The 27,004-nt window shown below is 45.5% G+C and overlaps 1 protein-coding gene across 4 annotated transcripts in view; it reads left to right on the top strand.

Moving 5' to 3' along the window:
- SFXN5 (sideroflexin 5) overlaps positions 1 to 27,004 on the top strand; it is a 117,775-nt gene that overhangs the window by 6,140 nt on the left and 84,631 nt on the right. For 3 of the 4 annotated variants that reach the window (XM_045446471.1, XM_045446470.1, XM_045446467.1), the window contains exons 2-3: positions 7,311 to 7,379; positions 21,275 to 21,352. In XM_045446471.1, coding sequence (XP_045302427.1) covers positions 7,311 to 7,379; positions 21,275 to 21,352 — 147 coding nt within the window. The remainder of the gene's footprint in view (positions 1 to 7,310; positions 7,380 to 21,274; positions 21,353 to 27,004) is intronic. The other variant, XM_045446469.1, reaches the window with a different exon arrangement.

Below are 27,004 nucleotides of genomic sequence, written 5' to 3'. Positions count from 1 at the left end.
TGCGTTTCAGTCTATCCAGATCCAGAAATAAGTTGTGTTTTGTTTTTAAAGTTCCTTTTACTCTTTGCCTGAGTCATTTACCTAGCTGACTGGGGGTGTGAGTGTGCTGTGTTTGTGCATGGGAAATCCAGAAATCCACTGAGGCAGCAGAGCAGATGGGTTGCACGAGGCTCCCTCGGGGGAGGAGGAGCTGGCTGGACAGGAAAGTGCACTCTTCACTTCTAGGAAGAAAGCTGTGTGTGGGCTGAGAGTTGGAAGGCAGTAGGGAGATTTCTTATGGAGTTTGCCTGAACTCAAGTTCCAGGATGAAAATGCCTTGCAGGTAGATATGTTTTAATTGTTTACATCCTATAGGCTGGAGAGTGACTGTTTCCGAGGCTGGTCCTGGAGCTGGTTTGTGCTGTGGACAAGGTCAACACCTTCTAGTCCAGTGGCTCTCAATCCCTGCTGCACATTTGAACCACCTGGGCAGGGTTTTAAATGGACACCAATGCCTGGAGCCCACCCCAGCCAAGAGAATTTGAATCCCTGAGTGGAAGACCTTGTTTGGGGATACCCAGGTCGTGCAGCCTGGCTGAGGACTACTGAGCTGGCCCAGCCTTTTTGCCTTTGGGCTATAGGTTCAGTGCGTATTTTATTCCTGATCTGGAAGAGCCCTGACTTAGAGGTCTGGGTATAGAAGGACAGTCAGTTTCTTTCAGGCCTTGGCCCTCAGCTGCTGCTCCCTAGCCGCCTCTCCCCAGGGGGTGTAGAGGTGAGACTGTCTGTGCTGCAGGTCCTGCTGAGAATGAGATGACTCACCTCTCTTGGGAAGGGAAAGAGAAGGAATCACTGGGCTGACTCATTCTTCCGGTAAAGAAAAAGGAATTGAAAAGCATCCACGATTGATTGGGTAAAGATGGGGGCTGAATTTTGGAGGGGAGAGGAAGCCCATACATTTAAAACTTTTGAGAAAATAAAAATTAACTCAGACAGAGAAAGTAAAACCCTTTGTTGCCATTTTTCAGTCTGGAGAGGACAGACATATAAGCCCCCTCTCTACAAAGAATCAGTGTTTCTCACAAGGCTTTAAAGTTTCCCAATGACTTACTTCTTTGAACACTACTCTTCCATACTCGCTGAGAAATCGCATTCTCCAAGATCATAGATGGCCAGAAACTTTGCTGTTTAAAATAATGTCAGTAGGAATGAAACATCCACCTCTTGATAGGTGGGTCGAACTCACTTTGACTTAGAGAACTAACCCAAGTGCCATAGTTTCTGGACATAGCATTCCATATTTATCTTGATTTTATGGTTTCTAAGGAAACAAGATCCAGTGCCCATTTCTGGACCCTTTACCTCATAGCTGTGCTTTGCTTTGAGCCTATTAAAGCACCACGTCATTTAAATTTTACTCTACCTTTCTCCAGAATTCTGTACTAACCCTATTTTCCCCTTTGTTTGGTGACATGCCCCATGGTTCCTCTGCTGTGTGGCCTCTCCCTCGTTGCAGTGAGTCAGTAGATGTGACTTTGTCAGACTGTGTGTTTGTCCCTGGGGGTCTTAGGCTGATTGGATTAGTACATTGTCATCTGTGCTTGCTTTATAACTCAGAACTCCTTTCCTGAATCTCAGGCCTATCTTTCCAGTGTTTATTGAAATTACATCTGGAAGGCCCTTTAAGTATTTCAAACTCACATGACCAATACAGAACTTTTATCTTCCCCTCCACTAAGTCGGTATGCTTCTTGTTTTCCTTGTCCTGGTTAATAAGCATTAGTATCTAACTAGAAATCAAGGCATTATCCATATTCTGTTCTTCTTCATTCCCCAGGTCAGTCAGCCAGCCCCTTGTTCTACCCCAGGACCCAGCACAGTGCTGGACACATAGTAAGTCCTGAGTAGCTATTTGGTGAATGAATGAATAAAACCACAAGTCTGGTAGTTGCTTTTCTTTTAATTTTTTTCAACGTTTATTTATTTTTGGGACAGAGAGAGACAGAGCATGAGTGGGGGAGGGGCAGAGAGAGAGGGAGACACAGAATCAGAAACAGGCTCCAGGCTCTGAGCTATCAGCCCAGAGCCCAACACGGGGCTCGAACTCACGGACCGCGAGATCGTGACCTGGCTGAAGTCGGACGCTTAACCGACTGCGCCACCCAGGCGCCCCGCTTTTCTTTTAATTTTTAAAAAATTCTACTAGATGATACGTTTGCTTAGGTCTTGGGATGGATCTATATCTCTGTTTGCCTTGCACTTCTCAGCTTGGTTATTTGCACATAGTAGGTATTTAATGTATATAGATTGGATAAATACAATAATATAGCTAGTTCCCCAGGTAACTAAAGTGATTATTTTTTCAAATTTAATTTTATTTATTTTGAGAGAGAGAGAGAACAAGAGAGCGCACACAGGGGAAGGGGGGAGCAGAGAGATAGCAAGAGAGAGAATCCCACACAGTCTCTATATTGCCAGCCCAGTTTGGGGCTTGATCTCACAATCATGAGATCAGACCTGAGCTGAAATCAAGAGTTGGATGCTCAACTGCCTGAGCCACCCAGGTGCCCCTACAGTGATTATTTTATTTTTTTATTTTTATTTTTTTTTTTTTCAACATTTATTTACTTTTGGGACAGAGAGAGACAGAGCATGAACGGGGGAGGGGCAGAGAGAGAGGGAGACACAGAATCAGAAACAGGCTCCAGACTCTGAGCCATCAGCCCAGAGCCTGACGCGGGGCTCGAACTCATGGACCACGAGATCGTGACCTGGCTGAAGTCGGACGCTTAACCGACTGCGCCACCCAGGCGCCCCCTACACTGATTATTTTAAAAAAATTATCAGAACATTCCAGTCAAACCCTATCTGTTCTTGGCCTTGCCCTCTTTTTTCTGAAATGTCTTTTATCACACTTCAGTCCCTCCTTTGGGACCTTCAGTCCCGTGGTGCAGTTTCTGACTCTGGCCTTCATGCGTCAGGACCCTTGCTGATACCCTTCTCTGCTTGGTAAACTCGGCTGTCCACCCATTCCAGAGCCTCTGGGAAACCTCCTTGACTCATGAGGGAGAAATCATCTGTGTCCCCACTGTACTTATAATGCTTCATTTAAGCTCTGGTCACAGTATTTTGTATTTATTTGTTTACTTGTGTTTCTTGATGGACTCGGCTTCTTGAATGCTTATCCAAGAAGTGTTCCCTGAGCCCAACTCAGAAGAGGGTGTAGATATCCATGGAGCAAAATGTTTTTCCTGGGACTTTCTCTTAGTGGCTGTGTGGAGAGTGACACAGGGGACCAGCAGGGCTAGGACAGGGTGAAGACAGTGCCAGACCACAGGGCAGTCAGAAGCTAGACGTCTTCACCCACCATCTTCAAGAGGTTGCTTTACTCAGGCCCATCTTCCAGGCTCTCACCTCTGCCCCTGCTGCTCCTCTCCCTTCCTTGAGCCACCATCTGCCATACGTTTGTCCCTTTCAAGTCCTCTCCCTTCAGAGCCCTGCCTGGGCTCCATTCTCTCCAGGCAACCTCCAGGCCATAGACTGCTCACCTGCCCACTCATTCATTCTTGTGACAGGTGTGTTGCTGGAGCCCCTTCTAGGTATGAATCACGAGACCAGGAGCCAAGGAGGATGAGGAGACGGAAAGAACAGCCAACAGCCCACCTCCTTCAGGAGCTTATAATCAAGTAATATATTAGATAGTATTTTAAATTAAATATATGTTTTTATTTTATTATTTTTTAATTTTTAAAGGTTATTTATTTATTTTGAGAGAGACAGAGACAGCATGAATGGGGGAGAGGCACAGAGAGAGGGAGAGAGAGAGAATCTCAAGCAGGCTCTGCACTGCCAGCATGCGCCCAGTTCAGGGCTCAAACTCATGAAACCGTGAGATCACGGCCTGAGCCGAAACCGAGAGTCAGACGCTTAACCGACTGAATTAAATATATATTTTAAAAATAGAATATTACTTTTATGTATTATATATATAATGCTGATTTTTTTTTCATTTTAAAAAGAAATAAAAACCATCCATATTCCTATTACTCAGAGCCAATCTCTGTTAACGTTTTAATGTATTTTCATCTAACTTAAAATAATTCTCTACTTTTTATTTTGAAGTAGTTTGTATTACAGAAAAGTCGCAATAAGAATAAAGAACTTTCAGGGGTGCCTTGGTGGCTCAGTTGGTTGAGCTTCTGATTTCGGCTCAGGTCATGATCTCATGGTTCGTGGGTTCAAGCCCCGCATCGGGGTCTGTGCTGATAGCTCGGAGCCTGGAGGTTGCTTTCGATTCTGTGTGTGTCCCTCTCTCTGCCCCTCTGCCGCACATGCTCTGTCTCTCTCTCTCCCAAAAATAAACATTAAAAACATTTAAAAAAAAAGAATAAAGAACTTTCCTATACTCTTTGCCTAGATCCACCAGTTTTCAACAATTTGCCACACTTCCTTTTTTATTCTTTTTATCTGCGGATGATCATAAAGTCTGGAAACATAGCAAATATGCATGATATCACCAAAGACATTTTCAGTCTGTAAAGAAAATAAAAGTATCTACATTTCCAGATTGTATTGCCACCTTCTCTACTTACACATGCTATTGTTTCTCAGCCGTTCGAGAGTAGCTTATATTCATTTGTCTCCCTACTACTTAGTGTAACATAAGAATGAGGGCATTCTCTTACATTTCTGTCTTAGTTCATTCAGTCTGCTGTAACAAAAATACCATAGACTGGGTGGCTTGTAAACAACAGAAATTAATTTCTCACAGTTCTGGAGGCTAGAAGTCTAAGCTCAAGGCACTGGCAGATTCGTCGTCTGGTGACAGCTTGAGCCCTGGTTCATAGACAGCCATCGTCCGTGTTCTTGCATGGCAGAAGGGGCGAGGGGGCCCTCTGAGGTCTCTTCTATAAGAGCACTAATGTCATTCGTGTCAAAAGGCCCCACCTCAAAATTCCATCACATTAGGTGTTAGGTTAAGATAGGAATTAGGGGAGGGACACAAACATCCAGTGTTTAGCAATAACCTCAAGTGTAGTTATTACATTTACAAATTTAAGATGGATATAATACCTTTATTAACCTATGATCCCTGTGCCAATTTTGTCAGTTCTCTCAGTAACGTCCTTGAGGACATTTTTCTGTGATTCAGTCCAGAATCACATATTACATTTAGGTGTCTTGTCTCTTCAGTGTCCTTTCACGTGGACCAGGTCCTCAGTCTTTCTTTGTCTTTATGACATGGACATATTTGATGAACAAGCCTGGTTATTTTATGGCATGCTGCTCAGTTTGGGTTTGTCTGATGTCTCCTTATGATTAGGTTCAATCCCTCCAGAATACTATTTGAATGACACTGTGAACTTCTCAGGGTATCACATCTAGAGGCACACAATGTCCATCTGCCCCTCATTGGTCCCTTTAACACATCCCCATCATTTTGTGGGCTGGCACTTCATTACTTTCTGACACAACAAGATGTACAGGTTCATCTTATGCCTTTCCTTCCCCGGCCCTGGAATCAGTCACTTCTGTACGGAACCCTGGTTTGTTTTAGTAGATCAGGGTCTGGATGTCATTCTGTCTCTTTGTTATCCACTTACTGTCCATCTAGCTCTATTTATCTCCTTGGCTTTTTTCTTTTTAAAGTTTATTTATTTACTTAGAAAAAGCAGGTGAGTGGGAGAGGGGCAGAGAGCGAGGGAGAGAGAGAGAGAGAGAGAGAGAGAGAGAGAGAGGGAATCCCAAACAAGCTCCATGCTGTCAACACAGAACCCGCCGGAGGGCTCAATTGCACGAACCGTGAGATCATGACCTGAGCAGAAATCAACAGTCAGATGCTTATCCAATTGAGCCATTGAGATGCCCCGTATCTCCTTATTTTTTTGAGTTGGAATTATCCTGTTTGTATGCATTCCACAAAATCAGAAGCCTATTTTCATGTCATAAATGTCCAAGAACATTTCAAATGGCTGTAGAGTGTTCAATCATGTGATAGGACTGTTATTTGCTCACCATCCACCTTTGCAAATACTGCAGCGGTGAGCACCCTCAGCATTCACATCTTACCGCACCTCTGAACGTCTCTGTTTCCTGAGACTAGATACTTAGAGGGGAAATTTTGCCAGGACAACAGTGTGAGCATTATGTACAAGTGGGGAAAATGGTTGAGACCATTTGAGTTATAAGAGGTCCGAGAAGCAACCGTTTTAGTTAGGGACAGTGCTGAAGCTTGACCTGCTCTGTGAACTGCAGTGCCTCAGTGGGGGTGGATGTAGGAGGTGGAGAGGGTCCTCCATGCAGGGGGCGTCACAGCGAGCAGAGAGATGGAGGCAGCATGGGGCCTGGTGTGCGCAGGGGACTTTCAGGGGACTATTGCAGGACTTTATTAGGAAGGGTAAGGAGCAGGAGGTGGCTATAGGATCTGGTGTCCTAATGAGCAAGGGGAGGGAGGGAGGGAGTGTGGAGGTATCTGCTTCCTTCACCATGCAGAGGACGGTGCTGGGGGAGCGGTGAGGCTCCAGTGCAGATTTGGGGTAGAGCCTGGAGTGTAGTGAGGCACCAACCCCCGGTATTTGTGGCTTCCCCTTTGTCCTCCAGCTTGGCATCTTCTCACCTCCCATTGAGCTTGGCTTTTTCCCTAAGGCAGAGGGCCCAGGAGCAGTGGTGCCTGTTGCCTGGTTTCCTTTCATTGTGCGCTAATGCCTGTGGCCTGCTTTGCACAAAGCCCTGCTTTTCTGGGGCCCCTGCTCTGGGGTGAGGCCAGGGCAGGCAGGCCCTGTCCTGAGCCTCACAGCAGCTCCAGGGCTATGGGTATAGGAGGGCGTGAGGGGAGTGAGCTGGGCACTTTCATGCCTGAGCTTTGCCCGTGGAGAGATTTCCTCGGGGACAGAGCCTGAGCTGGACCTTGGAGAGGGACCCTCCTTCACTGGAGACGTCCAGAGCAAGGCAGGGAGGCTGTGGTGGACAGGGAAGGCCAGGAGAGGGCTCGGCCCAGGTCTCACCTTTAGCCTGTGTGCTCATGGGTGCTTGGGAGCAGTGGGAAGCTGGGAGTGGATCTCAGGGAATTCGGGGAAGTGAGAGGAAAATGCGAGGCATTTTTGAAGAGCAGCTGAGACAGTCATTGAGTGTCTTAATGGTCTTTATGGGTTGACTTTAGAAAGACTTCAGACCTGGGAGGCCCTCAGGTCACTCATTGGCACTCATCACATGGGGAGTCCTGGGGACTGTGGGACCCCAATAATAAGTATAGGCTGTGGGGTGTGGTCCATGGGGTTTAGAGGATGATCTCCAGTGGCTAACCTGCTCTCCTCTCCCACCTCCTTCCCCAGACATCCTTCTATGGCCGCTTCAGGCACTTCTTGGATATCATTGATCCTCGCACACTCTTTGTTACTGAGGTAAGTCCTGGATGTCACTCTCAGTAGAGGCCCCTGGCCCCTTTAGAAGATCCATGGGTCACTTGTGTGTATGCTTTATACACATTGTCTCATTCCGTTTGCATCTTACGACGTCCCTTCAAGGTAGATATATTGCATCGTTATTATTTCCAACTCTAATAAAGTTATTACCCAGCACATAAATGACATGCTCATTAGAAAAGTTCACATGGCACAGGTGTGTTTAAATGAGAACGTATCCTTTATGTACTCTTCCTACCCAGCTCCCTCCTGCCGTAGGTAATGTCAGGTTTGTTAAGGTATAGTTTACCTTTTGCATGTGTACCATTCTGCGTTTCAACAAACAGATTCAGTCATGTATCTACCACCACCATGAAGCTGTAGGACGCTCCCAATCACCCTAAAATGTTCGCTCATGCCCGTTTGTAAAGTTGATCTCCCTCGTTCCTGCCAGCCTCTGGCAACCACTCGTCTGTTTTCTGTCTGTATTGTTTTCCTGTTTAAAATGCCATATAAATGGAATACTACAGCACGTAGCCTTGTGTGTCTGGCTTTTCCGAAGCGTAATGTTTTCGAGATTCATCCATGTTGCCGTGTGTGTATCAGTGGTTCATGACTTCTTATTGCTGAGTAGTATTCCACTGAGAGGGTGTTCCAGAATGTGTGTATCCATCCACTTGTTGATGAACACCTGGGCTGTTTCCAGCTTGGAGCTATTGTAGATTATATACTATGAGCGTTCTTTGTGTGGACGTATGTTTTCATTTCTCTTGAGTAAGTAACTAGGAATGGAGCGCTAGTTCATATGGTAAGTGTGGTAAGTGTATGTTTCTCTTCATAGGAAGCTGCCAAACCATTGTTGAGAGTGGCTCTACATTTAACATCCCATCTGCAATGTCCCAGTGGTTCCACATCCTCACCAACATGTGGTATCATCACATTTAAATTTATCGCCAAGTCTATTTTAGCCATCATATGTCTTTATAGCCTTTGTATGTGTGTAGCAATGCATGCACATATAAAAAAGCAAATATTTGTTAAGCCCTTAACTGTGAGCAGGGCAGTGTGTTAAGCAGTTTACATGCGTTAGCTCATCAGATTAACTCAAAGCATCCCTACGAGGTAGATGTTATTCTAAGTTCCATTTTACAGATGAGGAAACAGACAGAAGTTAAATCTCATGCACATGGTGCTGGCCAGTGGTGGAGCCAGTGTTTGAACCCAGGTAAGCTTGTCTCCGGAACCCTTATTCTTAGCCAGTTTGTACCCTGTTCAGGTAATAATCCCAAGATTACTCAGCTGGCAGAAGGCTTGAGCTCCCTCACCAGGGCCCCACCTATCCCGAGGAAGGTCTTGAGCCTTGAGTTGTGCACTTCTCTGCACGTCTTCTCTGTGTTGAGCATTGGATTGCTTCCGCCCTGGAGTTGATCCCTCTGGGAGGTAAAAGCCATGATGGAAAGAAGCACAAGGCCTTCTGGGCACCTGGGCTTAGAACCATCTCCAGTGGGGGATGCAGTCCAGTATCACTAAATGTGAGAATTACCCTGTTGTGTGCTTTCCAACAACATGTCAGTGAGAACAAAGGGCTCCAGTATTTTACTGGCTGACTTTACCTGCCCCTCTGGGTCTACCGCCTCGAAAGCACAGGGCTGCTATACTCTGGGCTCTGTCTGGATTCTCCTGAGGAGTAATCAGTATGACTACACAAAAATTTGGGAAATCACCAAGCTAGAGAAACTACTTACCTAGCCTAGGTGATGTGACTTTCTAGAAAGCTCCAGAATAGCACAAAACCGGATATAATTGTAACATGAATCCCAACGAAAATGCCACCTGCTTGATGGAGAAGGCTGCAGAGGCCAGTGCTTAACTCAAAGGGTAGGAGTGCTAATGATGGGTTTGAGACACATTGAGAAATGGTGGAGGACGACAGAAGGTCAGGAGGTACTTTGTGCTCCCCAGATTACCATGAGGAGGCAGGGGCTTTGGGGATAGATGGGCAGCTACAGGGCAGCATGCCAACTGTGCCAGGGGACCCACACCCTCCTTCCTCTCCAGTCTACCCTCTTCTCATTCCCAGACCATTTCATTTCCCACTCTCCTCCTGGTGCCACATCTTTCTTGCATTTTGAAAGGCCCCAATATTCCCGTACATCACTAAACCATTTTTGACCTGTTTCCCCTGTCAGCAATTCACTTGTCAAAGCTACCTATTTACTGACTGGAAAATAACCAGTACAACAGTAATTTTGGAATAGTTTTCAAAATTCACCTGTCCTCCTCCCCTCATCAAAGATTCTGAAAGGCTTCCCAGAAAGACCCACACCTCCCTCCCTGCTACATCCCAGTTGGGGACTGTTTTCCAACACTACATGCTGGCCTTTTGGAAAGTTTTTGCCCACAGAAGATCATCTTCTAAGCCCTAAAACCTCTGGAAGGGCCATGAGTGGGGTATCCAGGCCTTCACTGGCTCTAGTCCATGCAGGTTGCTTCGCAAGGCCATCTGCATGGAAGCAATGAGAAATTAGAAGCTGAGAGGAGAGTCTCTTACCTGATGCTCTCCCCCAGGAACTGTGGCACTACCAGAAGGGCCACTCTCCCCTCTGCCAAGCTCAGTCCACAGACCATGGTTCATGCCTACAGAGCACTGTTTCTCTCCCAGGGCTTTTTGCTGGTGTTCTGGCAGGGATTGTGGGGTGGTCCCAGCTGGAAGAGACCTAGACAGGTCTCTTTGCCTGTGAGAATAATAGGTTTGTGGAGACATGAGGAGGTAGTTCTGGAAGCTGGAGGTTCTTGAGGTAGAAAGATCCTGGGCAGCGTGAGCCGTCTGGTGACTTGGTTCTGAGAGGCATTCGCCGAGTCGATGGATAGACTCCTCTTGAGAGAGTTTTGCAGCGATTTGTTTGACATTTATAACTGACCAACCTTTAAAAAGATCCCAATCCTTATATGTGTGATGAGGCAGAGGATATTTTATTCACCGCAGGAAGAAGGCTGTCTTTGTCATAAGAATGTCTTGAGCAAGGCTTCAGAGGAGGAAGACGTTTGTCTGCTTGATGCAGGGGGAAGAATTGTCCTTTTTTTTTTTTTTTTTTTTAAATTTTTTTTTCAATGTTTATTTTATTTTTGGGACAGAGAGAGACAGAGCATGAACAGGGGAGGGGCAGAGAGAGAGGGAGACACAGAATCGGAAACAGGTTCCAGGCTCCGAGCCATCAGCCCAGAGCCTGACGCGGGGCTCGAACTCACGGACCGCGAGATCGTGACCTGGCTGAAGTCGGACGCTTAACCGACTGCGCCACCCAGGCGCCCCAGAATTGTCCTTTTTGATCGTGCCAAGAGAGGGGAGAGAGAAGGAAGAAGAGGGAGAAACAGTGGAAAGGAGAGTAAGCATCCGGGATGAGCTGAGAGGCCAGTGGCTGGGGCCCTCTTGAGACTGCTCATGCCTCCTGGGTTGTGAAATGTGTTGACATGGTGTACTTTTGTCCCCTCTGCCTATTCCTGGAAAGTTGTCAGTAAAGTCTGCCTGGTTCATGAAATCTCTGCAGGAGTAGATTATTTGGGAAGATCTTGAGGGGCTAGGAGTCTCTTGTCAGGGTGCAGTGTGTCCAGGATCAGATCTGAGGAAGCAAACCACCAGGAGTTGGCAGAAGCCCCACTGTTGGCTTTCCACCTAGGTCATGGAATTAGATTTAGACCTCTAAATCTAATAGCTGGCAAGGTTGTACCAGCTGACATCAGACTTACTTTTATTTATTTATTTTTAAGTTTATTTATTTTAAGAGAGACACAGAGAGAGAGAGAGAGTGCAGGCAGAGCTGAGGGGGCAGGTAGTGGGGGACAGAGGATCCAAAATAAGTTCTGTGCTGACAGCAGAAAGCTGGATGCAGGGCTCGAGCCCACGAACCGTGAGATTATGACCTAAGCTGAAATCAGACTGACTGAGCCACCCAGGCGCCCCTGAAGTTACTTTTAATTTTGGACTGAAGATGAAAGGAATTTGCTATTATGAATTAAATAATTATTTAAGGGAATGAATGGTTGATAGATTATCATCCTGAAAGACAGAGAAAACTAACTGCAATAGTGTTAATAACACAGACTCAGGACTAGTTTTGGTGTAGTAATCTGAAATCGGGGTATATTGTGGGATAGAATAGATAAGTAATTATATTGATGTTGGGAACCAGGGTTCTCACTGTGGAAGTAGGAGGATACAAATCTGGAGCAGGGGAAAGGACAAAGAACTACGTGATGTTGCACTGAATTGGAGGTATGGATATGAACTCATGACCCCCCTCCCCCACCACACACACACACATTTGTGTTTATATTTTCCAGTTTCCTGGCTCTTTTCACTGAAAGGGCCTAGAAGCAATGACACCTGGTAACAGTGAACACATTTAGCACTCAGATCTTGGTTTCTAAATACCAGTACCCACTAATAGAAATCAGGGATTCTTGGAGAGGTGGCGAAATCCACATTTGGGGCAAGAGGAGCTGGTACAGAATGTGGGAGGGTGCTCAAAGAATGGAGACACAGGAACTGGCTTGAAAGGAAACCCACCAGTCACATTTGGGAGAATTTGAACGTTAAGAAGAATACAATGGGTTATTCACCCTTCAGTTATCCACCCTTCAGTTATAACACACTGAAGAATGATAATAATGGCAATAATAATAAATGCAGGAGTCAATAATAACAACAAGAAGGAGGAGGAGAAATCCATCAGTCCACAGTCCACTAGAAGTGTGGGAGGGGGAAGCTCATCTTCACAGAAGAATGTCAGCTGATAAATGTAGTAGGAAATAGTCATTGTGTAACCCTCAATGAAATAACTGCCTCTGACCAGGATCATTAATGGATGCTGCTCGCATAGAGTAATGAGTTGTAGGCAAACAGGATAGCCGGATGTTTTCAAGTAAGTGTCACCCTGAAGATAGTTAGCAAAGAGGAAAAGTTACCTTTACTGTGAAGAGCTTAGAGGACATTGCTTTAACCAGGTGGCCAAACTTAGCATCATTAGCCATGAAAAACTGACATTATATGCCTTCTGATGTGATATGATTCTGGTAGTAATCCCTAAATACTGGAATATATGAAAGCCTAAAGAAGAAAATAAAAACAGCCCATAATCCTACCTGCCAGAAATAATCACCATTGACATTTTGGTATATGCATATGTGCAAAATTAGGATGGTTTATGTAATATGTGTATATATATATATATCTCTTTATATAGAATATATATAGAGAGAGTCATATATGATATATATGTTTACATAACATATATGTATACATAATATATACTCTTTTTTCCATGCAGCATATCATGAACATTCTTCCTTGTCATTAAATGTCATTACAAAATATATTTAATAACCACATAGTAATCCATCCTGTGGTTATTCTATAATGCACTTGATAATTTTCTCTATTGTTGACCACTTGGGTGGTTTCAAGTCTTTTGCCATTATAAGTAGTATTGCAGTATATATCCATGTACATAAATCTCCCCATATTTCTCTTCATTTTCTTTGGATAAATTCCTACAAGTGGAATTTCTGAATGGAAGACTTTTTTTTTAATGTTTAAAAAAAATCTTTATTTTGAGAGAGAGAGAGAGGGAGAGCGCATGAGCGGGGGAGGGGCAGAGAGCGAGAGAGAGAGAGAGAGAGAGAGAGAGAGAAAGAGAGACAGAGACAGAGAGAGAGAGACAGAGAGAAAATCCTAAACAGGCCCCACACTGCCAGTGCAGAGCAGTGCAGAGCCTGACTCGGGGCTCAATCTCATGAATCGTGAGATCATGACCTGAGCCGAAATTAGGAGTTGGATGCTTAACTGACTGAGCCTCCCAGGCACCCCTCTGAATGAAAGACATTTTAAGGCTTTTCATATATATTGCCAGTTTACCCTGTAGATTATACCAAGCTGTGCCAAGATCATATCAGTTTATAGTCTCAATAATAGTGAGGATATCCATTTATATTTTATTTTTTATCAACTACTTTTTAATCATAATATTTCTCTACACTTAAAAAACTTTCAGTATAATTAACATACAGCATTATATTAGTTTCAGGTGTACAATATAGTAATTCAACAATTCTGTTACTCAGTGCTCATCATAATAAGTGTACCCTTAATCTCTTTGAGGATGCCTATTTATTTAAATGCCTTCTAGACAGCATCTGATATTCTAATTTTAAAGTCTTTAATTGAAGTTTTAATAGTAAATATCCAAATGTCGCTTTTTTTTATTCAATTTTTTATTGATTATTTATAAAAATGTAAGTGTAAACATAAAGCTCGTTTATCCCTCTTTGGGATTTTTACAGAAACTGAAAGAGTGCCAAAATTTATAACATTATCTTCTACCTAAAACAGCTTTGTAAACACAGTTTTCATCCTGTTTATAAGATCTTTTTTTTTTTATTATTTTTTTAACATTTATTTATTTTTGAGACAGAGAGAGACAGAGCATGAATGCGGGAGGGTCAGAGAGAGAGGGAGACACAGAATCCGAAACAGGCTCCAGGCTCTGAGCCGTCAGCACAGAGCCCAACGCGGGGCTCGAACTCAAGGACCGCGAGATCATGCCCTGAGCCGAAGTCGGACGCTTAACCGACTGAGCCACCCAGGTGCCCCTGTTTATAAGATCTTTGATAGCTTCCCAGTGACAAGTTACTGTTTTGTTTTGTTTAAATCCAAGTTAGTTAACATGTAGTGTAATAATGATTTCAGGAGTAGAATTTAGTGATTCCTCACTTACATATAACACCCAGTGCTCATCCCAACAGGTCTCCTCCTTAGTGCCCTTCACCGCTTTAGCCCTTCCCATCCAACACCCCCTCCAGCAACCTTCAGTTTGTTCTCTGTATTTAAGAGTCTCTTATGGTTTGCCTCCCTCTCTGGTTTTATATTATTTTTAGCCAGTCAGACAAAGACAAATATCATATGATTTCACTCATATGTGGAATTTAAGAAACAAAACAAATGAACATAAGGGAAGGGAACCAAACGTCAGTACCTTTATACACTTGAAGTTCTTGCCTATCTGCATGCATTTTTGGCATACTATTACACTGAACAGTTTTTATTTGCCTTTTTCATTCATTTCCAAGTCTCTATAATTATTTATTTGTATATTTTTAAATGTTTATTTTTGAGGGTGCAAGCAGAGGAAGGGCAGAGAGAGGGGGACGGAGGGTCCAAAGTGGGCTCTGAGATGTCAGTCTGACAGCAGCGAGCCTGATGTGGGCTCAAACACACGAACCGGTGACATCATGACCTGAGCTGAAGTCAGATGCTCAACCAACCAAGTCACCCAAGTGTCTCCACAATTTTTTAAAATCAAGTTTTAAAGTCTAAATAACCGTCCCTGTTAGACCCTTAGATCTAACAGCATAGGCGGTGCTTTTCCAAGAAAAATAGTCTCAAACCTATCACTTTTCACTTCAGCTACATTTATTTTCTAGAATAAATTCCCAAGAGTAGGCTATCTAGGCTGGAGGCCACGATTGTTTCTAAAGCTCTTTGGGGTAGCTGGACGGGTTTCTTTTCTGAAGGTTTATACTTCCTGTCATGCTGCTAGAATTATATGGGTTTACCTCTCAAGGGCCCCTTGAAGGTGATCAGAGGTCAGCCACAGGGAAAGCAGAGCCCCTCCCCATATGTCCCCGGTTTCCCCTTCCCTGGGGCCTCCCTGAGGGTGGCCTGGGTCGGGGGAGCCAAGGACCAATCTCAGCACAGATGTTTAACCCTGGGGGTCCCAGGACTACTGGGAAGGAAGAGGAGAGTATAGGAAGGCTGAAGGAAGAAAAGAGAAACGCTTGGGACCCTGTCTGCCTATAAATCATTATCTTCTGCAAGTCCCAGCATTTGGGACCACGGTAAGAATGATTCAAGCAGTCTTTTGGGTGAGGGGAGAATGCGTGGCTCTCTGCCCTGGGCAGGTGCAAGACTGACCCAGGTGAGAACAATCAGACACTGAGCAATCAAGGCATGATGCGACATAAGCTGCTGCCCCCACCTCCTCCTGCTTCCCCGCCAGCCATCCCTGCTCCGTTCTCTCATGCACACCCCCCTCTGCCAGTTCATTCTCCCCTGGCCTCGGATGCTGTTTTTTTAATTTTAATTTTAATTTTAATTTTGTTTATTTATTTATTTATTTATTTCAGTTCTGCAAACTTTGGGACTTCCAAACTCTCCACTTTGCCTGAAATGCCCATTTTTCAATGCTCCAGTTTCTCTGTGTCGAGCTGGGCATGGCTTTGAGTGAGAGTAAGGAAGGACCTTCCTACCCTTGCCTGGGGTGCCCTGCCCCAGTAGGCGTCAACTTTGGGGGATGCAGGCATTGCTGTGAACTCACTGGGAGATGACTCTTCTTTCAGTTATTGTTATGAGGACAGGAGGGTCTTCCATGCTGATGTCTTTTCTTTTTAATGTTTTCATTTATTTTTGAGAGAGAGAGAGAGCAAGGGAGGGGCAGAGAGAGAGGGTACAGAGGATTTGAAGCAGGCTCTGTGCTGACAGCAGAGAGCCTGTTGTAGGGCTCGAACTCACTAACTGTGAGATCATGACCTGAGCAGATGTCGGACGCTTAACGGACTGAGCCACCCAGGTGCCCCTTCCATGCTGATATCTTGTAGAAGTGGCCCAGAACTGGGATTGAGGGATTTGAGGCTCCTAGGTGCCTCCCACCCCTATGTAACCCTGGACATGGAAATACCCTTCCTTTTCTGGCCCCAGTTATTTCAGAGGAGGGAGGTGGCCTAGATGGTTCTATGATAGATATATGCAAAGGGGTATTCTTATCTACATCCTGTGTAAACAGTGCAGTCTCTTGTAATTCTGGGATTTTGTCAAACCAGCATCACCATCGAGGGACTTTGGTCTGTGGCTTTGGAACCTGGATTCCTAACCCTGACCGTATATACCTTTCACCTCTCCCCACCAGCAACCTCAGTCACTCATTTTTGGTTAAATCCCTCTGATGTGTGGCCCCGTGTTAAGATGGACAGGGGTGAGTGGGTCCTGTGGATCTGCAAAGTACCTAAAACCAGCCCCCTGGTCCCTGCTGTGCAATTTCTGACAGACAAGGACACATAGATGCTTAAGGGGTCAGGGACCTCAGAGAGATGCAGATCAAATAAATGCACTGACCATTGAGAGGAGAGGGAGAACATTTCTGGAAGATTCATGGAGAAGATGGCTCTGAGCCTGGAAGCATAGTTGGGGATGGTCATAGACTGTTGGGGAGCAAGACTGTTCTGATAAAGTAAACAGTATGGGCAAGGCCAGGAGGTGGGAACATGCAGGCACCACCCAGACAGTGATTGATGGTCCCTTTACCAGATGTGAGGGTGAAATATTTCTGAGTGCTACTCATATCCTGATCAGGTGCTATCACTGCCACCATGTGTTTAATATATTAAATATTCTTATGATAAATATTTATGTCATTTTTGGCATCCTCTCTGTTAGCCAAGCAGGGATTACCTGCAGTCTGCATTTAGTTTGAGGGTGGGCTATGGTGCCCCCCCCCAAAAAAAAGATTAGGGTTTTTTTCCCCAAGTTTTTAAAGTTTATTTATTTTGAGAGAAAGAAAGAGAGCATGAGTGGAGGAGGGGCAGAAAACAAGAGAGAGAGAGAGAGAGAGAGAGAGAGAGAGGGAGAATCCCACACAGTCTCCGTATTGTCAGCAAAACCCAATGTGGGGCCAAACTCATGAACAGTGAAATCATGACCCGAGCCAAAACCAAGAGTCAGATGCCCAACCGACTGAGCCATCCAGGTGCCCCATGTTTTTTTTTTTCTTTTTTTTAATGTTTATTTATTTTTGAGAGAGAGAGATGACAGAGTAGGAGGGGCAGAAAGAGGGGACAGAGGATCCGAAGTGGGATCTTCGCTGACAGCAGTGAGCCCGATGTGGGTGGGGCTTGAACTCACAAACTGGAAGATCATGACCTGAGTCGAAGTCGGATGCTCAACCGACTGAGCCACCTAGGCACCCCAAGATTAATTTTGTTTTTGATAACTTATTCCCCAGCTTTCCTTTTTGTGTCCTTTCCTTCCTGGGTCCCTCGGTCCCCATTACTGTAGTACGGTCTCCTGCCCTCTCTGGCCACCACTCCATGCTTGCCCTCTTGCTTCCTTCTCCTTCCGCTTAGGGCCTTGGGGTAGGACCCTTGGAGCCAGGATTCTCCTCTGTTTAAATTCTCTGCCCTGGAGCAGACCTCCCAGGGGCCAGCGTTTCCAGAAGGACCTTCTGGAGACCACGCCCCCATCAAATACAAGGAGACAACCTCAAGGTGACACCTTCTGGCAGGTTAGCAAGAGGCAGGAAGCCAATGAGGGAGGTTGGGAAGCAACCTGGCCGTCCCTCCCCCTGGCCCAGGGCTCTAGAGAAGGGCCTGCAGCCTTACATCGGCCACTCGATGCCTTTGCATTCAGGGCCTGGCTGCCTGTTTGTTCATGGTTGAAAAGGCTTCCTGCAAAGTTCACCATGCCTCGGACCTTCAGCTTTCCCCTTCCCTCAAGTTCCCAGGGCTCTCCCGTCAAGCCTCCTGATGCATAGGGGTGAGAGGAGGGTTTAAAGCAAGGAGATACTCCTCTCATCCCTCAAATCTCCCAGATAATGGCCTCCTCTATAGTGAAGAGCCCAGCCCCCAGAACAGGCAGGCCTCAGGGATCTTGTAAGGTCCTCTTTGGCTGTCCCGCAGCAGGGCCTGGAGCCCCAACCCCTCAGCCTCTGACCGAGGGGCCTGTCTGAGGGTTAGTAAGGTCCAGCGACAGAAAAGCATGTTCTAGCTTCCTCCAGTCCTCATTTCTCAGGCTTGTCTTCAGGAACTTGGGATTTAGTTCTCCCTCAACCCATGCCAAGATCAGGGCTCTTTGGAACTTATTCTTGTGGCAGGAGGCCTCCCTTTAATGATGGTGTCAAATGAGATGGAATGTGGCCAGGTTGTTATAGGAACTCAGGAGAATCCCTGGAGTGGGAAAATAATGAGAACACGGGGCCATTCACCATTCAGCGCTGGAAAGTAGAGCATTCATTGTCCTGTGGCAGAGGCCGTGGCGTGGGAGGAAGCCGGCTTGGTGGTGGGGGGGGGGGGGGGGAGGGGGAAGGGGGGAGAGGGGGGAGAGCTTGCTGCATCACTAGGAGGCTTTCGGGGTGTTGGGGGCACAGAGCAAGGGTCTGACTAAACTCTGGGTACAAAAACTAAACTTCCCACTTTCTAGCTGTGTGACCTTAGGCAAGTTGAAACAGTCAGCATGATCCCATTTTGTTGAAAAACAAATGCTTTAAATCTAGAAGGAAAATCATCCTCACTTTTTTTTTAAACCAGCCTCGTTTCTTCAGTAGTTACCTCAGTGCTATGTTTACAAGTGATTTAAAGTGATTTTTTGTGCTTATCCATTTTTTTCTGACATTTTCTCTAAACAGCATGGATTTATTGGGGTCCCCTCCAATAAAAACCCTCACAAAGCTATCTCCACTTTGGAAACAGATTCTGGGAAGGGACTCTGGAATTTTGGTATTGATACCCATACATTTGAAAGGGGAGGGGCTGTACTTTCCAGCGGTCAGGCTGCTCCTAAGAAGTTTCCCTGGCCCCTCAATGCCCTGGGTTAGACCAGTGTTGGCCACAGAAACTTCACACATGCCTGATGGGCCGGGTGGCCTGGCTGGCTTGTCCGGGCTCCCAGTTAGTCCTGCTGGTGGCTGTTCATTTCCCACGCTATGGGACTGCCTGTCAGCTGGCTCAGCAAACACCCCACCTGCCCACTGGGTGCTCTTCCTGATGCTACATCCTGCCTTTAGACCAGGGTGCTTCTGTGGAGGTCCCTCTGCATTCCTCTGCTCAGCCAGCCTTATTCTTTTATCAACAGGAGAACAGAGGCATCTGGGTGACTCAGGCCCTGAGCCACAGACTCTTCATTTCAGCTCAGGTCATGATCCCAGGGTCGTGAGATCTAGCCCTATGTCAGGCTCTGGGCTGAGCATGGAACCTGCTTAAGATTCTCCCTCCCTCTGCCCCCTCCCCTGCTCACACTCCCAATCAAGCAAGCAAGCAAGCAAGCAAGCAAGCAAGCAAGCAAGCAAAATTATAAAAAGGAGAACAGAATAGCTTCACTGGGTTTCTTTGCCCACGCTAGACAACCCTGATGTCTGGGTGCCTCACCTGACCTTGGCATAGGCTGCCTTCCATGAATGTTATCTACTTCTTGTTAATTTTTTGAGGTACGGTATACATATGATAGAATGCACAAATCCTAAATTTATGGCTTAAAGCATTTCGACCTATGTTTATACCCATATAACCACCACTTAGATGAAGACATTGAACATTTCCATTACCTCAAAGGGGTCCCTCGTGCCTTTTCCAAGTCAACACCCTGCCCCCCCCCCAAAAGTAACATGACCTCCACCAGGTTGGTTAGATTAGCATTGCCTGTTTTTGAACTTTATACATACTCTTTGGCATCTGACTTCTTTTGCTTTTCATTATGTATCTCAGCTTTCACAAATCACCCCAAAATGTAGTGACTTCAAACAACAACACTCAATTCTTTTGCTCACTGATCTTCCATTTGGGCAGGGCTTGCAGGGGATGGTTCATCACTATTCCATGCAGTATCTGCTAGGGCAGATTGATGGGGCTCTGGAAAGTCCATTTCAAGACGGCTCATTTGCGTGGTGGGTGAGTTGATGCTGACTGTCATCTGATAGCTCAGCTGCAGCCTTGGGCCAGAGCCTCAGTTCCCATCCAGATGAGTCACTCCAGAAGCTGCTTGGGCTTCCTTATAGTATGATGGCTGAGTTCCAAGAGAATGACCATCTCAAGAGAACAAGGTCAAAGTGCAAGGCATTTTCATGACATAGCCTCAGAGGTCACATAGCCTCACCTCAGCTGTACTCTATTTGTGGCGGCAGTCACGAAGTCCTGCCCAGGATCAGCAAGAGGAAACATGGACTCTACCTCTCGATGGGGATGTGGGAATGTTCTAAAAGAGGGTGGGGAGTGGTAGATATTGGAGTGTTCATCTTTGGAAAATACGTTTTGCACTTTATTTCTGTGAGATTCATCCATGTTGTAACATGTGTTTGTAGTTTGCTTTTTACATTGCTGAGTAATATTCCATTTACCTGTCCAGTCTACTATTGACATTTGGATTATTTGCAATTTGGAGCTATTTGAATAGTGCTGCTATGAATATTCTTATATAAATATTTTGGTGGGTAAATGCTGCCTTCAATCACTGTTGCTGTCCCTTTAGCTTTTAAGATCTTACAAATGATACAATTCTATCCTTTTCCCCCCCTCCCTCTCTCCATCAGTTACTGTAGCTGTATGTTCTTAGTATGTAAATCTCTGCTGGTGTTTTTAGAATGTTGAAAAGAAATTCTATGAGGATTATATAAATACGTTCTCTTTATAAAAACTTTCAATATTGCAATTAAGACTTCTGACACCCCTTGCCAAATCTGGACCCTTTCCTCTTACCCCACAGTAACCCCTGTCACTAGTTTGCTAAGTCTCCTTCTAGAGCTTTTTTGATGCATCTACACACATGAGTATTCTCATAGAAAAATATTGTTTTCTGTGTGTGTGTGGGCTTTGTTTGTTTGGTATGATGAATGGCATCATACGGCTCTGCAATTCACTTTCTCACTCAAAAAAATATGTTGGAGATGGAATCACATGCAGATCTACTTTGCTTTTTTAAACTGCCAAATATTGTTCCATAGTATTATTATACCCCTGTCATTTAGCCACATCCCTTTGGAAGGACATTTAAAGTGTATCCTTCTTTATTGTTTGCAAGTGAAAGAGTTGCAGGAACCTTGGATCTATGCCCCTCAATGTCTGTTTTCTTTCCCCTGCAGAGACGTCTCAGAGAGGCTGTGCAGCTGCTGGAGGACTACAAGCATGGGACCCTGCGCCCAGGGGTCACCAATGAGCAGGTAACTCTACTGGAGGTGGGAGGAGAAGGAAGGGGGCAAAGTCACAACCCTTTCTCTGCATCCGGAACCAACTCTCTTCCCTTCATTATCCACTTCCACTGTTACATAGCCATGTGGACTGCTGGTTTTTTGGAGGAGACACTCAGCTCTCTCTCATACCCTGGGTCTGGGGGGAAGCACAGAGGTGATAAGACAAGAGACGCCCAAAGGCAGTAGTTTCCTGGAGCTGATGTGTACATCTCTTCCCAATTCCATGTTCAGTGACATCACAGAAGTAACTTGAAATCAGCCATGTGGGAGCATTTACACCATGGAAATTGGCAAATGCTACAAATCAGGACTTTTTTCCCCAAAGAACTAATTTTTAAATATTTACTAGCATACCACTACCCAAAAGTTCAGGTTGAGGATGGGAAAGATGGGGCAGGATAAAGGGGATTAGGCTAGGATGCTATAATTTCATTTTTTATATATCATGTAGGAATTTGAACTAGAGCTAAGTGAAAAGTTATTGGTTGTGTTTGGTTTGAGGAAAGGTAGAGGGATGCAGTGCAGGGCTGCTTTAATGATTATAGAGACTGATGGTTAACATTGCCAAAGTTTTTCTTTTTGTTTATAAACTTTATTTCAAAAACTTAAAAAAATTAATTTCACGCTTTTTTTCCCCCAAAGTAACATGTGTGCATAGTTCAAAAAGTTAAATAGTACTAAAATACCTGGAGGAAAAGTACTATGTTGTCCCATCCCTCTTCTGTTCCCATTCTTTTTCTCCAGAAGCAAATACTTTTAACTATTTCTTCACATAGAAATCTGTATGTCAAACCAGTATGCTTATCTATAGTCTTATTTTTCAACTAGTTCTTTGTATTATCTATTTATAGTAGATGAGGATTCAGCTCTCTTGTTATTTACTTTCATAAAAAACACACTTCTCTCCGCCATCCTCATTACTCTCCCAAAATAGTTATTATGGCTTTGGGGGTTTATGGATATTCAGTATTCACACTATTACAATTATACAAATACCATTTACTGTTTTTTGTTTTCTCTCTTTTGAACTTTGTATTTTACCTGGAGTTAATAATTGCCTTAGTTTTTCACATTGGCATAGTTTTCTTTATACCATCTCTACCTCTTACTACATTCTTTAGCAGCCTTTGATATTTTCAGTGCCTCCTTTCAATCTGAAGACTCCTGTCCTTCAGTTCCATTTTTTTTCCCCTGAAGTCTTCCTTTCTGGTGTCCACCTCTTCCAGCTCCAGGCCTTTCTATTGGTGTATACTTTAGTTTTGGTGGAACACCTCTTTCAGTAGCTTCCTAATATAAGAGTAAATGGGAAGAAAATCTTGAGTCCTTTTATCTCTGAAAATTGTAATTCTTCACTCAGCCTTAATTGACAATTTTGCTGCGGAGAAAATTATAGGTTGACAGACATTTTGAAGTCATTACTCTATTGTCTTCTCACTTTCAGGACAGCTGTTGGAAATCTGATACATTTCATCTCTGATTCTTTTCAAGTAACCTGTTTTCCCTTTTTGGAAATGTTTAGGATCTTCTCTTTTAAAATTTGTTATTTTGGGTTCCTAGTGGCCCTTTTCAATCTGGAGACTCCTGTCTCTCAGTTCTGGCTAATTTTCTTATGCTGTTTCCTTGATAATTTCTTCTTATTTTGGAACTCCTGTTAGCCAAATACTCGACATCTTAAACTGACACTTAAATTTTCTTATATTTTTTTCTCTTCCATTTCATCACTTTGTCCTGTGTGGCTTTGCAAGAAATTTCCTTGAGTTTATTTTCAACATATCTATTGAAATTTTAACTTCAGCTAGTATAATTTTAATTTCCAAGAGCTCTTTGACTGTTTCTTTTTAAAAATCTTCTTTTTTTTAATGTTTTTATTTATTTTGAGAGAGAGTACACATGCACACAAGCAGGGGAGGTAAGGAGAGAGAGACAGAGAGAGACAGAGAGAGAGAGAGAGAGAGAGAGAGAGAATCCCAAGCAGGCTTCATATTATCAGTGCAGAGCCCAATGCAGGGTTTGATTTCAAGAACCGTGAGATTATGACCTGAACCAAAATAAAGAGTTGGAGGCTTAACCAACTGAACCACCTCAGTACCCCTTAAATTCTTCTTAATAGAATTCTTTTCCTGTGTTGTGAGTACAGTAGCCATCTCACGTCTCTGCATTCTGGAAGACAAGTGGGGGAAGGAGGCTGGAGTCCCAATACTCACTTTGCAGACTTTTATTAATTTCCTGGCTTTGAGTCTCACTTACTCCCACCCTCTACTGTGCTGGTGTTCTCAAGTCTGGGATCACTTGGATTTAGTTTCTCCAGAAGGCTGATAAACCTATAGCATCTGGGAAACATAGGTGAGGGTGGTAAGAGTCACCTTGCTGTATGGTGAAGGCCTTGGGATCTTATTGCTTTGAGGACAGACTTTAGACCAACTCCCTGTGTTTAGTCTTATGATTAGCCCTTTTTTCCTGTGGTACCTGGTACCTTCAAGACCTGAACTTTGCTGGTGTTTTGAGAGCAATGGACTGGCTCCCTAAGCATGCCTTCCTCAGGCATTTGGGGGATGGTTTTTTCTTGTCTACTGGATAAGTTACTAAACCTCTAATTATTTTCCATCCAAAAACATGTTGCTGTCCCTCCTCTGCTGTTGTCTCTCCTTCCATTCTTTTGGTGACCCTATGAGGCACTGGCCTTGCCTTCTAACACCTTTAGGTGTAAAGCCCGTGCTGAGGCTCTGGGCTGACCTCAGGACACACTAGTACCTGGCTGGATGTTCCTGGGGTGGGTGGCTCAGCCATCAGCTCTCCCCAACCTAATTCATGTAATATGTATTTATGGAGCATCTGCAGGCCAGTTTTGATGCTGGGGCCTAGGGGAGAGAGCAAGGAAGAAAGTAGATGAAGATCTTGCTTCATGGACCCCCCGAATCTAGGCAATGATTATGAAAAACCACCATACTGTGGGACAGCAGAAGAAGGAGTAACCTGCCCAGACTGTCTGGAAGAGATTCCCACCAGAGATTTGAGGGATGAGAAGGGAATGGCCAAGAGGAGTACTAGGTAAGAGCCATCTGGGTGAGGAAACACATCATGAGTGAAGATAGCAAGCCCCCCACAGCGGAAGTCTGGGAGAATGTGCTTGACTGAGGCCCGGCCACTTGAAAGGAGGGCAAATATGTGAGCTGATGCAGCACCTTGGCCAGATGTCCTTGTGCAGGGCCCCAGGGAGTGGTGGGAGATGGGGCAATGCCTGGCTAGACAGGGTCTATCTTCAGGCATCTGTGCTGCTATCAGCAGGAAGCACAGGCTGTGATCAGATCATCCCTGAGCACAGTGCTTCCCTCTGGCATGGGCACTGAGGAGCCTGGGTGGCCTCACCTGACATCTCCTCTCTAGGCCAAAGTAATCCTCAGACCCTTGCAGTTCCTCTTGGACCTGTCAGGGGTGAGTTCAGCCCCCCAACTCTTCACCCTGCATCTGCTCCCAACCCAAGCTCCCTCTGGCTGAGGTTTGCCTCTTGGGACTCCCTCCAGCATCCAGAGTTTGGGGAGTGAGACCACATTTCTCCTCTTTACTCCCTTAGTAGCGTAAAGTTGCCTGCCCTATTTGCTGGGCCTCTTTTATTTTCCGCCCTGAAAGCCCCAGTGTGCCCCCAGAGAGCTGGGAGGAGGGGAGGTGGGGCGGGGGATCCTGGCACTAGCCATGCTTCCCAATTCTGGCTCACGTTAGTGATGCCTGCAGTGTCCATCTGATGGCTGGGTAGCACAGTGCTCTAGGTGTGAGCCTGCTGCTCAGCCCCATTAATAATCATATCCTCCCTCTACTTCCCTTTCCAGTCCTCCTGGCTCTCACAATACTTCCCTCCCTGGGCCTCATCTACAAAGCCACACCTCCTCTGGCCTCCATGGACAAGAACAGAGTGGGTGGATGATGACATATTAGCCCAGGATTTGGGAAAGCCTCAGCATTCTGCAGTTAAGGATGGTCCCCTATTCCTGGTCTAGGCTGGTCCTGCTCACAAGCCATATCTAGGCCCAGGGTGGCTCTGGATCTCAGTCTGGACAGCTGCCTCATCTGCCCCTAGGCTCTGTGCTTGCTCTGACGTCCTTTTGCAGGCGTGTGGACCAGAAGCCTGTGGCTGCCTCCTGATGCCTGCGGGCCTATCCTGATGTCACAGGCAGCGCAGGGTAACCTACTTACCAGCTTGTAAGCCTGGCCTCTTGTTATGACATCTCACCGGTGGGTACATACAAGTGGATTGCTAGTTTGTTCACACCTGATGGCCTTTGTTTGGTCTTCTGTTGGTGGGTGGCTGATAATTCCTCCAGAGACTGTTGTTAAAAGGTTGCTATTCCAGTGAAAAATTAGTCTTTAGGATAAAATAAAAATAAGTATGTATAAATTACCCTCTGGGCTTGACAAGTAGAAACTTGATGTGCTAGGAGCCCTATTAAGGACTGTAGTTATCAGTTAAACAACAAAGCCATAGGGGTGCCGTGGTGGCTCAGTCAGTTAGGCATCTGACTTTGGCTCAGGTCATGATCTCATGGTTTGTGAGTTCGAGCCCTGCAATGGGCTGTGTGCTGACAGCTCGGAGCCTGGAGTCTGCTTTGGATTCTCTGTCTCCCCCTCTCTCTCTGCCCCTCCCTCACTTGCTCCTATCTCTCTCTCTTTCTCTAAAATGAATAAACATTAAAAAAATTATTAAAAAAAAAAGCCATAGATGAGAGCAAAGCTATAAGCATAGGCAGCTGGACTAGGTTTCTGGATGTTGACTCTGTTGTGGCGCTTTATACACTGGGGTGTCGCTGCAGTGGTTTGCTGTGGATGGAGATGGGTGAGGTTAAATATGAAAGATGCCCTCTTGGTAATGAGCCGCCACTCACTTTGGCTTACCAAGTGCCAGGCATTGTGCTAAGTATTAGCACTTTACGCACATTTCAGTTAATGTTCACAGGAACCCTATTTGGTAGGTACTTGTATTAATCCCATTTTACAGGTAAGAAAACTGAGTCTCAGAGAGGTTACATTACTTACCTAAGGTCACATAGCCAGTATGTGGTGGAACAGGGATCTGACGCTGGGCCTGCTAGATCCAGTGCCCATCTTTCACCCACTTCCTGAAGGTGGATTTGGCAGGGAAGGGGGTACTCTGTGGAGTGGACTGATGTGTGCAAACATGGCAGGCAGAAGAGCTTGGCATTTGTGAAGGTCTGCAGCCCAGTTACACCTGTGCGGTTCGCACACACAGTGCAGGCCCTGGGCATCTGCTGAGCATCCTGTTTGGAGCAGTTGCTCCGGGAGGTGGGCCCGAGGGGGAGATGAGCGCTCCCTAGTTCCTGCCCTCACGCAGCCGGCTCCCAGCACAGGTGAGGTGACCACACAGAAGCAGGCGCTAGAGGCCAGGCTGGTGGCAAGACTGTGGCTGAGGCAGGTAGGAGCTCAGCAAGGAGAGAGTCCTGAGAATGCAGGGAGTGAGGAAAGGCCTCACAGAGGGGACACAGTGGTTAGTGTAGAGTGTAGACAGAGACCCACCGTGTTCACAGACAAGAGGGAGAAGTGAAGTGGAGATTGAGAGAGAGAGAGAGAGAGAGAGAGAGAGAGAGATGGGGAGGGAGTGTGGAGGAGAGAAAT

This window comes from Leopardus geoffroyi, chromosome A3 (genome assembly GCF_018350155.1).
Source record: "Leopardus geoffroyi isolate Oge1 chromosome A3, O.geoffroyi_Oge1_pat1.0, whole genome shotgun sequence".
In the NCBI taxonomy this organism is placed as follows: Eukaryota; Metazoa; Chordata; class Mammalia; order Carnivora; family Felidae; genus Leopardus; species Leopardus geoffroyi.
Note: the sequence above shows the minus strand (reverse complement) of the source record. Positions and strands in the feature narration are given on the sequence as shown.